The 12753-nt window shown below is 52.2% G+C and overlaps 1 protein-coding gene across 1 annotated transcript in view; it reads right to left on the minus strand.

Moving 5' to 3' along the window:
• Positions 1-1189: 1189 nt before the first annotated feature.
• LOC125432746 (chitinase-3-like protein 2) overlaps positions 1190-12753 on the minus strand; it is a 40297-nt gene continuing 28733 nt past the window's right edge. Inside the window, exons 9-10 of the mRNA XM_048496630.1 lie at positions 3139-3255; positions 1190-2181 (exon numbers count right to left, since the gene is read on the minus strand). Coding sequence (XP_048352587.1) covers positions 2032-2181; positions 3139-3255 — 267 coding nt within the window. The 3' untranslated portion in view covers positions 1190-2031. The remainder of the gene's footprint in view (positions 2182-3138; positions 3256-12753) is intronic.

Raw genomic sequence — 12753 nt, forward strand, 5'->3', positions numbered from 1 at the left:
ATTTGAAGACCAGTCTTTAAAGAAACAAAAAGAAATGCTTAATTTTTTTAAATGAATGAAACAGGTATATTCCTACAAGTTTCTAGTAGTGGCACTGCTAACAAGTATCTTATGTCTGCAGGAGTAGGGGAAAACACTACTGGAGATCTACGGTAACGAGGGAACCTAAATCAGCTAGGTACATTTTATACCTCCTGGGGTAGAGTGTTTCTTGTGGGGGTCATTCTGCCACAGAGAGTGGAGGCTATGCCTTTACAAACTCTAGTAAACAAAACTGTCCATCTGTTTGAACTCAGGACTAAGTAGTCATTTGTGATTTCTAGTGAAATAATTCTTATTTAAGTTCATTATATGTTAAGTAAGAGGTTAGAGCCTTGTAGTAAGGCAATGAACTGGTTGGTTAATGGTTAAAAGTCCACTGCTTCTGAACAGCAAGCAAAAGGAGAAGTTGCAACGGAAGCAGATAGCTGAAGTCAGCAGTATGTAGTTGCACAGCAGTCAACATTTTTGTGGTGAATGCAGGGCTTTCAGAGACCCTGAAAGATTTTCCCCTACCTCCTCCCACCTTTTCCCATGTAGCAGCCATCTAGACACTATTTTTCTCTTCTCTCATCTTTCCTGAGACATCTTAGTACAATTGATCAAATTTGGCTGCATGATGATGTCACTCAGGGCAAACAAGTGTAGCTGCAGAGTGTGAGCAGTCCTTCCTGCATTGCTTTGACCTGCCTCTGAATGTATGATCACATTCAAATACTTTCCATCATCTCAGAGTTATTCACTGGGAGTGAAAAGGTCCATGAAAAGCACCTCTTGCTTAATTGAATCTCCTGAACAATATCTATCAATTATTTTCAAATTCCCATTTCCTACTCAGAGAAAACTAAGCACATCCATATTTGTTCTGCCAATCCACAGTCTGAGAAATATATCTTGAGAATGGTCTGATGCCAAAGATAGGCCCAAAGTGAACTGAAATTACAACAGTACCTTCCGAAAAGCGCGCTAAACTGGGTCTATAAAGGGCGATATATAAAAATAAAGCTGTAGCTTTGGAGGAAAAAAATCTAGATAAATCTAGTCCATGGAACCTGAGGGATTATCTGATCATTGGTTTTAAAAGATGAGAGCAAATTGAATTGACTAGGTTGTCCAATGGATCCACACAGTAAAAAGCAAATCTCCATGATATCGTTGTCCTTGGAAATCTCCCATAAGGCATTTTATTGGAAAACGAAGATAAAAAATAATGTAAGATATAACATCAAAAGACATTGTAGTTACAGAAGCAGTGCTAAAACAACTCCAATGTACACAGAGAACAGGAAGCTTATCTAGAGATAATAATAATGGCATTAGACAAGTAGTAGTGAAAATTGTTTTTGTCATTTAATGATCTGCTAAATACAGAACTGGATATTCATAACTCCTTTGTGTTTGATTACTTAGGAGAGTCATGGGTCTTTTTTCCAGTGTTACTTGTTGAAGTGAAAAGCTTCTTGAGCATTTTCCATAAGGCTCAGCAAATCCTGTAGCTTAAGAGGTGAAGCATAGGTTTGAAGGACTTTTTGGTTCCAAATGACAAAGCAAAATTTCCAGAAAAGCTTACAGTCTAATTGTAGACAAGAAGGGGAAAGTGAGAAGAGGCAAGAAGCAAAGCACATAATAGTACTTAGATTAAAATTTAAATTGGCCCTACTCCTTGCATAGTTACTCTATGGAATAAAGGAAATTAAAACATTTTTGAAGAGGGATTTGTACAATGAGGGAAATGAAAAAGCAAACGTCCTTGGAAGGAAAGGAAGTTCCAAGCCTTGGGGAGGGAGCACCATAAAAAAAACACATTATCTTAAGAAAGCAAGAAGTGTCATGGAAGATGTTGCTGCCAGCAAGGCATTTGGATGAAAGCATCCATGGATAGAAAAAAACACTAACAAGGAAAATTGCTAATTTTTAAGAGAAATGTAGCGGTTTGCACAGTACTTTTAAGCTAAAGGAGAGCAGGTCTTCAATAATCTCTTGATACATCAGTTAGAACACTTTAGGTATTTTATCCAGCTCTTGTTTCACAGCTCCAATTAGTGGATAATGTCCTTCATGACAGGAAGAACCTGAAAAATCATCTAAGTCAAGTGCCCAAATCATGATACCTCCCAAATTATTTTGCTTCATATATTGAACCTGAAGGACAGAGAAAAAAAGGATCAAAATTAAGTAACAATAAATTTGAAATTACAAAGAACTCTCCCTGGTGCCCAGTATTTATCAGACTGCATTGTGGTTAAGAGGTTGGATCCAGTGCAAAATCTCTGCTTCTTTTGGAGCTCTTGTGCAAGAAACAGGCCATTTGCCCTAAATCAAGCATATTTTACTCCTACTTACATTTCCTGTTGTACAAGATCTTGTACAATGAATTCCAGGGCACTAAAAGTGCTCAGCACTATTTAAAGTGTTGTACAAGTAGAACCACACAGGGCGGGAAACAGCAGCGCCCCAGAAGGCCGTGCTCCTGCGGCCGCGCACGTGGGAGGCAGCCGCACTGCCTTGCACCCCAGAAGTCTCCCCAAAATTGGGACAATTGAAATAACCCGCTGGACGCGGGACAAATTGTTTCTGTACCATGAAAACTTTTGCACATGTGCTGACAACAACAACAAAAAAAGGCTCTGCTGAGCTGGCTTGGTGCATCCTCTGATGCTAGCAACCTACTAAGAGAACAGAATTCTAACCAGGCCTAAATAATTCTGTGCTGTTTCCAATCCTTGATAAAAACTTATACCTCTACCCCAGCAGCTTATAACTTTGGGGATTGGTCCATATCATATTTGCAAGTATCATGGCCATATGTAATATGGAAAGTCATACAGGATGTAGGTTAAAACATGGATTGATTTGCTCACCATATTTTAGGTTCTGTTGTTTGCTTGCCTTTAACTATTATCCTACTACAAATCTTTGATGAAGAACAAATTTCAGGGAGAGCCATGGTATTTTCAGGGAGAGCCATGGTATTTTTCTACCCAATTTATGACTTGTTTTTTTAAAGGAGCAGTTCTACTAACACATAACATTTTAAAGCATTCTAAAAGTCACAATACTTAATGCACAAGATGGAAAAAACAGTTTGTCAATACTTGCCTTGGCCCGAACACTTGTTACATCTTCATATCCTACCCACTGGTTCCCTTTGTAGGAGTAGGGGACTGCCTGCTCCTCAATTCTTTCCTTTGTGGCACCATTATTAAATTGACAGATCTGGCAGGAATATTAAAAAATATGCATGTAATACTGTAATCCATGTTTTCCTGTCTGGTTTATACTGTGATTTTAGTGCAATGCTCTCCAATTTTGTGTGTTTTAAGTATTGTACAATTCTTAGCTCATTGGTTTTAGTTGTAATTTGCTTTGAGCATCTTGATGAGAATGGTTGTCTATAAATTACTAAATAAATTTAGTGAACTATCCCAGGTTGTATCCCACCAATTGCTAAGAGAATAGGCCAATAGACACAGGTTTCACCCCATTCCTCTTCGATCAAATAACTCCTTTTGACCTCCAGAAAGATGTTGGTAAAAAAAAAATCATATGGGTTGGAATTTGGCTTGGGGTCAATGTTCCCTTCTCTGTAAGTAGAGTTCCACTAGCAGAAGAGAAAGAAAGGAATACCTTTTCTCAATTCCCACTCCTTACTGTAGCCCCCCACTTCAAGGGGGGGGGGGGTTCCACATGGGCCCAATGCGTTCAGGCATCATCTTTTTATTTGTTTGTTTGTTTGTTTATGACTTCTAGGCTGCCCATTCCCAGAAAGGGCGTACAACCAATAAAAGAACAAATGGATACCATTTAAAAACAAATTATAATCTACAATTTAATAGTAAAACAAAGATGGCGACTTTCCCACATGGACCCATGGGAAGCTTAGATGTAACATGATGGTTCAGCCCGGCTGGCCAGATGGAACTGGCGGAACAGCTCCGTCTTGCAGGCCCTGTGGAACTCATTTATGAGGGTGCAAAGGGGCTGCTGGGAGAAGGAGAATGTGAAGGTGTTCTGCATAAATTGTATTAGCAGGTGATTGGATAAACCCCAGTGTTTTAAAAATGAAATATGTGAGATATCTAAAGTATAATTTATTACAATTTTTTTGAGTGGTAGAATGTTCACAGTTGATGATACAGATGTAAGACGTTAAAAAGATCCCCTTGCTCTCTCAGCTATCAAGGTTGAGCCAATCTGCAGATATCTAAATCTGGGGATCAGGCCTACACTGACAGAAAAGAGATTTTCCTCCAAACTTGGAAGACCCCTCAGGTTTGCAGAAAAATCTGTATTGTAAAAAAACCTACATGGGCGTTTAACCCCCTCCTCTGAAAACAAGAGCATTTTCTGTGCACACACAGTCAACATACTTTCCCTCTCTGTTCTTGCCTGGTACATGCATTCGTGACAGCAAACCTGGCAGCAAATACTGGGAACACCCTGCACCTGGCAGCTGAAGCAGCACCTGATGGCTAAGAGGAGGAGTTATGCTGGGACCCACAGTGGAGACTGGAAGGCCAAGATCCATGCTGCGCATAGTGGCAGTGAAAAGGCTAGGCAAATGGCCAGGGAACTATCGAAGAGGCCAAATGGCAAAGTTGCCAAGTGGCAAAGCTGAGCGGAGGGGAGGGGGGCAGGTGAGCTGCTACTGTGGAAGAGGCTGGATGGCTGGGCAAGTGGTCAGGCAAACTGCTGAAAAAACCAGGGGAGCAGTTGGCAGAGTTGCTGACGTGACAAAGTTAGCAGGGCGATAGGCAAGCTGCTGCTGCTACTGCTACCATTGTGAAAGAGGGCAGGTGAGTGGCCAATAAAGGCCAGGAGAGCAGCCAGGAGAGCAGCCAGCAGAGTCGCTGATATGGCAACAGCAGTGGGTGTATGTGCAGATGAACTGCTACTAAGTAAGAGAGAGTGATGGTCAGGTAGGAAGATAAAAAGAGAAAATGATGGGGTGGCTAAGAGACTGAATGCTGCACTGCCCATTTTACAGTGACATCTGAAATCAGTATACACCTCCAGTTTTGACAGCCATATTGAGACAATCTGAACAATTTTATGCCTCCTTTCTTCTTGCTGACTCTTCCCAGGAGGTAGTTTATAAAGTTGCTCAAACTTGTCTGTGGGCAAATGGGTTGTGAAAACTATTGATTAAATCACAGTTACTCTGCCTGTTTAAAGGAGGAGGACTTTATTTTTCTTTGTTCCACTTTCAATATATTAGATGTATATATTTTTATTTTAACTATTTGTTAATTTTTTGTTAATTTTCTGGAGCTAATTTCAGTTCTGGTGGTGGGATTCAAACATGACACTTTAGGTTGTGCCTGGTTGTATGACAGTTTCTCTAGTGCCGCCTCTGCCTGCATCTGTGGCTGATCCTGAAGATGCCAGCCACAGATGCAGGCTTAAACGCCAGGGAGAGAATGTTAGAACATCGGCCATACAGCCCCGGAAACCACACAGCACCCTAAGTGATTCTGCCTGGAAAGCCTTTGGACAATTTAACAACTGGGTTTGTTTACAGCACAATTTTAACAACTGGATTCTGCCGAAGGGTGCGAACCTGCTGAATCCCACCACTGGCTAATTTTGCATCAAAATAAATATTGCATGATGATGACATTGAACACAGAGAGTGATGGTGGCCAGAAACAGAAAGTGATGGGGTGAAGGGGCAGAAAGAGAATGATGGGATGGTGGCAGAAAGAAAGAAGGAGTGACAGTACATTGGCAGAAAGTAAGAAGGGAGGAATGAAAGAGAGACACTGAGAGAAGTAGTGGGAGAATGGAGGAATCAGTGGTGGTGGTGGTGGGGGGGGGGGAATGTGATGGCTGCTCCTGAAAGTTTCTTGCAGGTTCTGACTTGTAGCCAACTTAATTTAAAGCCTCTGTTAAAATATCTTCTTAAGTTGACTTTCCTTCCGGATTGTATGATCTATCTTTGGCTGATTCCGCATGGGCCAAAAACAGCAGTGTGAAAACAGTGTGAAAACAGTATAAACCCTTTTACACCATTTTAAACCCTTTTACACCATTTTCACACTGCTGTTTTTGGCCCATGCGGAATCAGCCTTTGTGTGCTTATCAGAAGAGGAATAGGTTATGCCTAAAGGGTTGTATGCAAGATGATGTGCCATTTAATACGATATAGTTGAACTTTAAATTGCCAGCCTTTGTGTTCTTGCTTGTTTAAGTAAGGAACCCTCTTTGTTTGGTTTTTTCTATCCTGATTTTGGTATGACTCCATCTCTGTTAGATTTATGAGGCAGAGGAAGTAGTTTGGGAAAGATAAAAGGGAATGCAAATGTAACCATTCATACCTCAAAATACGACAGTATTCCTGCTTCCCGCGTGAAAGCTCCAGGTGGCCCCACCACCAGAGGTAACAGTCTCCAACCCCAGTCCATCTGGAAGCAAGTGTGAAAGTCTTCCCATAAGTTGGAAAGTGCCCACTAAGTAATCTTTTCAGCAGGGGCACCTTTTTTCTTCAAATATTGCACAGAATAGTCCTAGAGAAGAAGGAGAATAGCCACTGTGCATTGGTGGGAACCCATTGGTGGGAACCAAAAAGGCTTTTGACAAAGTTCCTCACCAGAGACTGTTGAGAAAACTCAGCAATGAAGGAATAAGAGGGGAAGTCCTCCTATGGATTAAAAACTGGTTGAGAAACAGGAAACAAAGAGTGGGTGTAAATGGGAAGTTCTCACAATGGAGAGATGTCGGGAGTGGTGTCCCCCAAGGATCCGTTTTGGGACCAGTGCTCTTTAACCTATTCATAAATGACCTGGAAGTAGGGGTGGGTAGCGTGGTGGCCAAGTTTGCAGATGATACCAAATTATGTAGGGTGGTGAGAACCACAAAGGATTGCGAAGAGCTCCAAGCGGACCTTGATAAATTAGGTGAGTGGGCTCAGAAATGGCAAATGCAGTTCAATGTAGCAAAATGTAAAGTGATGCACATAGGGGCAAAAAATCCAAACTTCACATACACGCTACAGGGGTCAGTGCTATCAGCCACAGATCAGGAAAGGGATTTAGGCGTCTTAGTTGATAGTTCCATGGGAATGTCAACTCAATGTATGGCAGCTGTAAAAAAGGCAAACTCTATGCTGGGGATAATTAGGAAAGGAATTGAGAATAAAACTGCAAAGATTGTCATGCCCTTATATAAAGCAGTGGTGCGACCGCACTTGGAGTACTGTGTCTAGTTCTGGTCGCCGCATCTCAAAAAGGATATTGAGGAGATAGAAAAAGTGCAGAGAAGGGCAACAAGGATGATTGAGGGACTGGAGCACCTTCCCTATGAGGAGAGGCTGCAGCGTTTGGGACTCTTTCGTTTGGAGAGGAGGCGGCTGAGGGGGGATATGATTGAAGTCTACAAAATTATGCATGGGGTAGAAAATGTTGACAGAGAGAAATTTTTCTCTCTTTCTCACAATACTAGAACCAGGGGACATTCATTGAAAATGCTGGGGGGAAGAATTAGGACTAATAAAAGGAAACACTTCTTCACGCAACGTGTGATTGGTGTTTGGAATATGCTGCCACAGGAGGTGGTGATGGCCACTAACCTGGATAGCTTTAAAAGGGGCTTGGACAGATTTATGGAGGAGAAGTCGATCTATGGCTACCAATCTTGATCCTCCTTGATCTGAGATTGCAAATGCCTTAACAGACCAGGTGATCGGGAGCAACAGCCGCAGAAGGCCATTGCGTTCACATCCTACATGTGAGCTCCCAAAGGCACCTGGTGGGCCACTGCGAGTAGCAGAGAGCTGGACTAGATGGACTTTGGTCTGATCCAGCTGGCTTGTTCTTATGTTCTTATGTACCCTGAAGCATCTAGGTCAGGGCTTGAACACCAGTATAAGGTCCGGGTTTTGTTTTGTTTTTCCATTTAGACTGGGTGGGGATTCTCCTTAGGCAGAGGACAGTTTTGATAACTGGTTGGCTACTGTGTGAAACAAGGTGCTGGGCTAGATGGGCCACTGGTCTGATCCAGCAGAAGGCTTTCGGTGAATTACCTTTTACTCCACTCTCCCCCACTGCAGAGTGCTCAGAGTGACTTTCAGCTTAACAAATATACACATTCCATATTACATACAATAAATTGCAACTTATAGTAAAGTGCAGATTAAAATCCTAAACTGCTAAAACCCCAACAAAGGGTGGAATAATACAAACAGTTTCTCAGCCCTACAACTATTATATAGCCCCAGTCATATTAACCAAGGTCTGGGGGGGAAGGGGGGAGGTGGTTCTTAGAAGCGTTAAAATGCCCTAGACCAGTGGTGGCAAACCTATGGCACGGGTGCCAGAGGTGGCACTCAGAGCCCTCTCTGTGGGCACGCGCAAACAGAGACACCCCCACACACACACACACATCTAGGCTGGCCTGGGCCGCTGGGCTTGATTATTAGCATTAAACCTAAGACCTAATTTTGGGGAAGCAGTGTAGGTAACACTGTTAAGCTCTGTTAAACCCCACTGATTTTCATGCGAAGAACTAAAGCGTGATCCTTTACCTGGGAGTAAGCTTAGTTGCTGGCAATGGGGCTTGCTTCTGAGTAAACCCTCCTAGGGGCGTGATTCACCCGTTGGAAAAGTTGCACGGTTGCTTCAAAGCAAAGCCACCGACTACCACCAAGCTTACTCCCGAGCAACGCACGCCTTGGAGCCAACCGTTTTTTCTATACTAAAACCTCAGTATTCAGGTTAAATTGCCGTGTTGGCACTTTGCCATAAATAAGTGGGTTTTGGATTGCAATTTGGGCACTCAGTCTCAAAAAGGTTCACCATCACTGCCCTAGACTGACCCATTTTCATTGGGCATGCTGTACAAACATATCTGCCTCTGTACTGTACGGAGATAATTCTCCGGCGTCTTAGGCAGTGAACAGTCTTTCCCTCAACTTGCTAAACAGGGTTACACTCTTTCAAATCTATTTAAGTCAATGGGTTTAGAAAGATGATTGGGATGACACCGAAGATTGAAACCAGGACTTTATGCAGACAAAGCATGCGCTCTACTACTGCGCAGCAGTCGCCCCTCTCCTATAGAACTGTGTTCCCAGAGAAACCCAGCTGCTCCTCAAAAGCATGCCTACCAGGTTTCTCAATAAGAACTCATAACAATGATTGATAAGCATCCCATCCTAATCTTTGCTTGCAGTAGGAGATAAAACATCATGTTGGGTGTGTTCTTCTAGACAGTCTTGTGAGGATAAAATGGAGAAAAGCATCTTCAGGTGTGCCACCCAGAGTTCCTTCTCAGAAGTGGGACAAATGTTTGAAAGACAGTTGCTGTGGGTTTTCCAGGCTGTGTGGTCATTGTCCGATAGGTCTTGTTCCTAACATTTTGCCTGCATCTGTGACTGGCATCTTCGGAGGTGTATCACAGAGAGAAGTCTGTTACACACTGTGTCTAGTGAGAAGAGAATGTTTAGTGAGGTATATATTGTCCACATGGAATCCCCTGTGGAACCCCATTATATCTATTAATTGAAATATTTATATTCAGATCTTTCCTCTTAATATCACTGGCAAATTTCCATGGTTTCTGGTCCTTATCTCAACATCTCAACATCTGCTTGGTACCTAGAGCAGTATCTACTTTGATACTCTTAGGGTTGTCAGCGTGAACCAATCTCTGCAGTTGTACTTTTAACAGTGGTGATGGATTCTAGCCCTGCTTGATTAATTAAATGACAGGGAAGCAGATTTGGCAACTGCAAATAGTGGCTGGCATACGTATGTCAGGGAGTTGTCCTCCATGCAGAACGTCCGTAGGTGCTTTTGTGACCATTTCCTATTTTGCCGTATAATGGAGGCTGGCCAAAATGGAATGCTGCTGTACTTGCAAAACTGTCCAGTAGCCACTTGCTGGGAACAAAAGTGACAGAGGCCTGCATTGTTAGGAGCACAAAGAACAGCTCTAACATCATTATGGTGCTCTCCAAGAGGAATTACAAAATGCAACTGCGAGTGTCCCCTGCACTAATCTTCTTCGCCTTTGCCTTATAAAAATTCCTACTGGTGTTCATGGCCTTGCCAACATCACCAGTAGTTCCGCTAGTTCAACCCTTTCTTGTGGTTTATTTCTCCAAGAAGAAAGAAGAGAAGGAGCTTAGCATCACGGCATCAAACATTATTCTGGACATTCCAATAAGTTAAAATTGTAAACAGCCACAGTGGCCCATTAAAAAAAAAAATCCATGGCCGTTTCCGCACGGCCCCCAAGGCGCCCCCACGCCGGCAAGAATTCTGCCGGCGTGGGGGCGGAGGCCGTTCGCACGCAAGCGTGCGTGCGGCCTCAGGGGAGGCCGGCGGAGGACAGGTGGCTCCGCATGGAGCCGCCTCTGCCCCCTTCCCCGTCCCACTCACCTTGTCCCCGTCGTCGGGGGGTGGGGGGGGGGGGGGGTGTGGGGGGGGGGGGGGGTGGGGGGGGGGGAGTGTGGGGGGGAGGGGGGGTGGGTGGGAGGGGGGGTGGGGGGGGGGGGGGGTGGGGGGGGGGGGGGTGGGGGGGGGGGGCGGTGGGGGGGGGGGGGTGTGGGGGGGGGGGGGGGTGGGGGGGGGGGGGGGGGGGGGGGGGGGGGGGTGGGGGGGGGGGGGGGGGGGGGGGGGGGGGGGTGGGGGGGGGGGGTGTGGGGGGGGGGGGTGTGGGGGGGGGGGGTTTGGGGGGGGGGGGGGCGGGGGGGGGGGGGGGTGTGGGGGGGGGGGGGTGGGGGGGGGGGGGGGTGGGGGGGGGGGGGGGTGGGGGGGGGGGGGGGTGGGGGGGGGGGGGGGTGGGGGGGGGGGGGGGTGGGGGGGGGGGGGGGTGGGGGGGGGGGGGGGTGGGGGGGGGGGGGGGTGGGGGGGGGGGGGGGTGGGGGGGGGGGGGGGTGGGGGGGGGGGGGGGTGGGGGGGGGGGGGGGTGGGGGGGGGGGGGGGTGGGGGGGGGGGGGGGTGGGGGGGGGGGGGGGTGGGGGGGGGGGGGGGTGGGGGGGGGGGGGGGTGGGGGGGGGGGGGGGTGGGGGGGGGGGGGGGTGGGGGGGGGGGGGGGTGGGGGGGGGGGGGGGTGGGGGGGGGGGGGGGTGGGGGGGGGGGGGGGTGGGGGGGGGGGGGGGTGGGGGGGGGGGGGGGTGGGGGGGGGGGGGGGTGGGGGGGGGGGGGGGTGGGGGGGGGGGGGGGTGGGGGGGGGGGGGGGTGGGGGGGGGGGGGGGTGGGGGGGGGGGGGGGTGGGGGGGGGGGGGGGTGGGGGGGGGGGGGGGTGGGGGGGGGGGGGGGTGGGGGGGGGGGGGGGTGGGGGGGGGGGGGGGTGGGGGGGGGGGGGGGTGGGGGGGGGGGGGGGTGGGGGGGGGGGGGGGTGGGGGGGGGGGGGGGTGGGGGGGGGGGGGGGTGGGGGGGGGGGGGGGTGGGGGGGGGGGGGGGTGGGGGGGGGGGGGGGTGGGGGGGGGGGGGGGTGGGGGGGGGGGGGGGTGGGGGGGGGGGGGGGTGGGGGGGGGGGGGGGTGGGGGGGGGGGGGGGTGGGGGGGGGGGGGGGTGGGGGGGGGGGGGGGTGGGGGGGGGGGGGGGTGGGGGGGGGGGGGGGTGGGGGGGGGGGGGGGTGGGGGGGGGGGGGGGTGGGGGGGGGGGGGGGTGGGGGGGGGGGGGGGTGGGGGGGGGGGGGGGTGGGGGGGGGGGGGGGTGGGGGGGGGGGGGGGTGGGGGGGGGGGGGGGTGGGGGGGGGGGGGGGTGGGGGGGGGGGGGGGTGGGGGGGGGGGGGGGTGGGGGGGGGGGGGGGTGGGGGGGGGGGGGGGTGGGGGGGGGGGGGGGTGGGGGGGGGGGGGGGTGGGGGGGGGGGGGGGTGGGGGGGGGGGGGGGTGGGGGGGGGGGGGGGTGGGGGGGGGGGGGGGTGGGGGGGGGGGGGGGTGGGGGGGGGGGGGGGTGGGGGGGGGGGGGGGTGGGGGGGGGGGGGGGTGGGGGGGGGGGGGGGTGGGGGGGGGGGGGGGTGGGGGGGGGGGGGGGTGGGGGGGGGGGGGGGTGGGGGGGGGGGGGGGTGGGGGGGGGGGGGGGTGGGGGGGGGGGGGGGTGGGGGGGGGGGGGGGTGGGGGGGGGGGGGGGTGGGGGGGGGGGGGGGTGGGGGGGGGGGGGGGTGGGGGGGGGGGGGGGTGGGGGGGGGGGGGGGTGGGGGGGGGGGGGGGTGGGGGGGGGGGGGGGTGGGGGGGGGGGGGGGTGGGGGGGGGGGGGGGTGGGGGGGGGGGGGGGTGGGGGGGGGGGGGGGTGGGGGGGGGGGGGGGTGGGGGGGGGGGGGGGTGGGGGGGGGGGGGGGTGGGGGGGGGGGGGGGTGGGGGGGGGGGGGGGTGGGGGGGGGGGGGGGTGGGGGGGGGGGGGGGTGGGGGGGGGGGGGGGTGGGGGGGGGGGGGGGTGGGGGGGGGGGGGGGTGGGGGGGGGGGGGGGTGGGGGGGGGGGGGGGTGGGGGGGGGGGGGGGTGGGGGGGGGGGGGGGTGGGGGGGGGGGGGGGTGGGGGGGGGGGGGGGTGGGGGGGGGGGGGGGTGGGGGGGGGGGGGGGTGGGGGGGGGGGGGGGTGGGGGGGGGGGGGGGTGGGGGGGGGGGGGGGTGGGGGGGGGGGGGGGTGGGGGGGGGGGGGGGTGGGGGGGGGGGGGGGTGGGGGGGGGGGGGGGTGGGGGGGGGGGGGGGTGGGGGGGGGGGGGGGTGGGGGGGGGGGGGGGTGGGGGGGGGGGGGGGTGGGGGGGGGGGG

Source organism: Sphaerodactylus townsendi, linkage group LG05 (genome assembly GCF_021028975.2).
Source record: "Sphaerodactylus townsendi isolate TG3544 linkage group LG05, MPM_Stown_v2.3, whole genome shotgun sequence".
Classification (NCBI taxonomy): domain Eukaryota; kingdom Metazoa; phylum Chordata; class Lepidosauria; order Squamata; family Sphaerodactylidae; genus Sphaerodactylus; species Sphaerodactylus townsendi.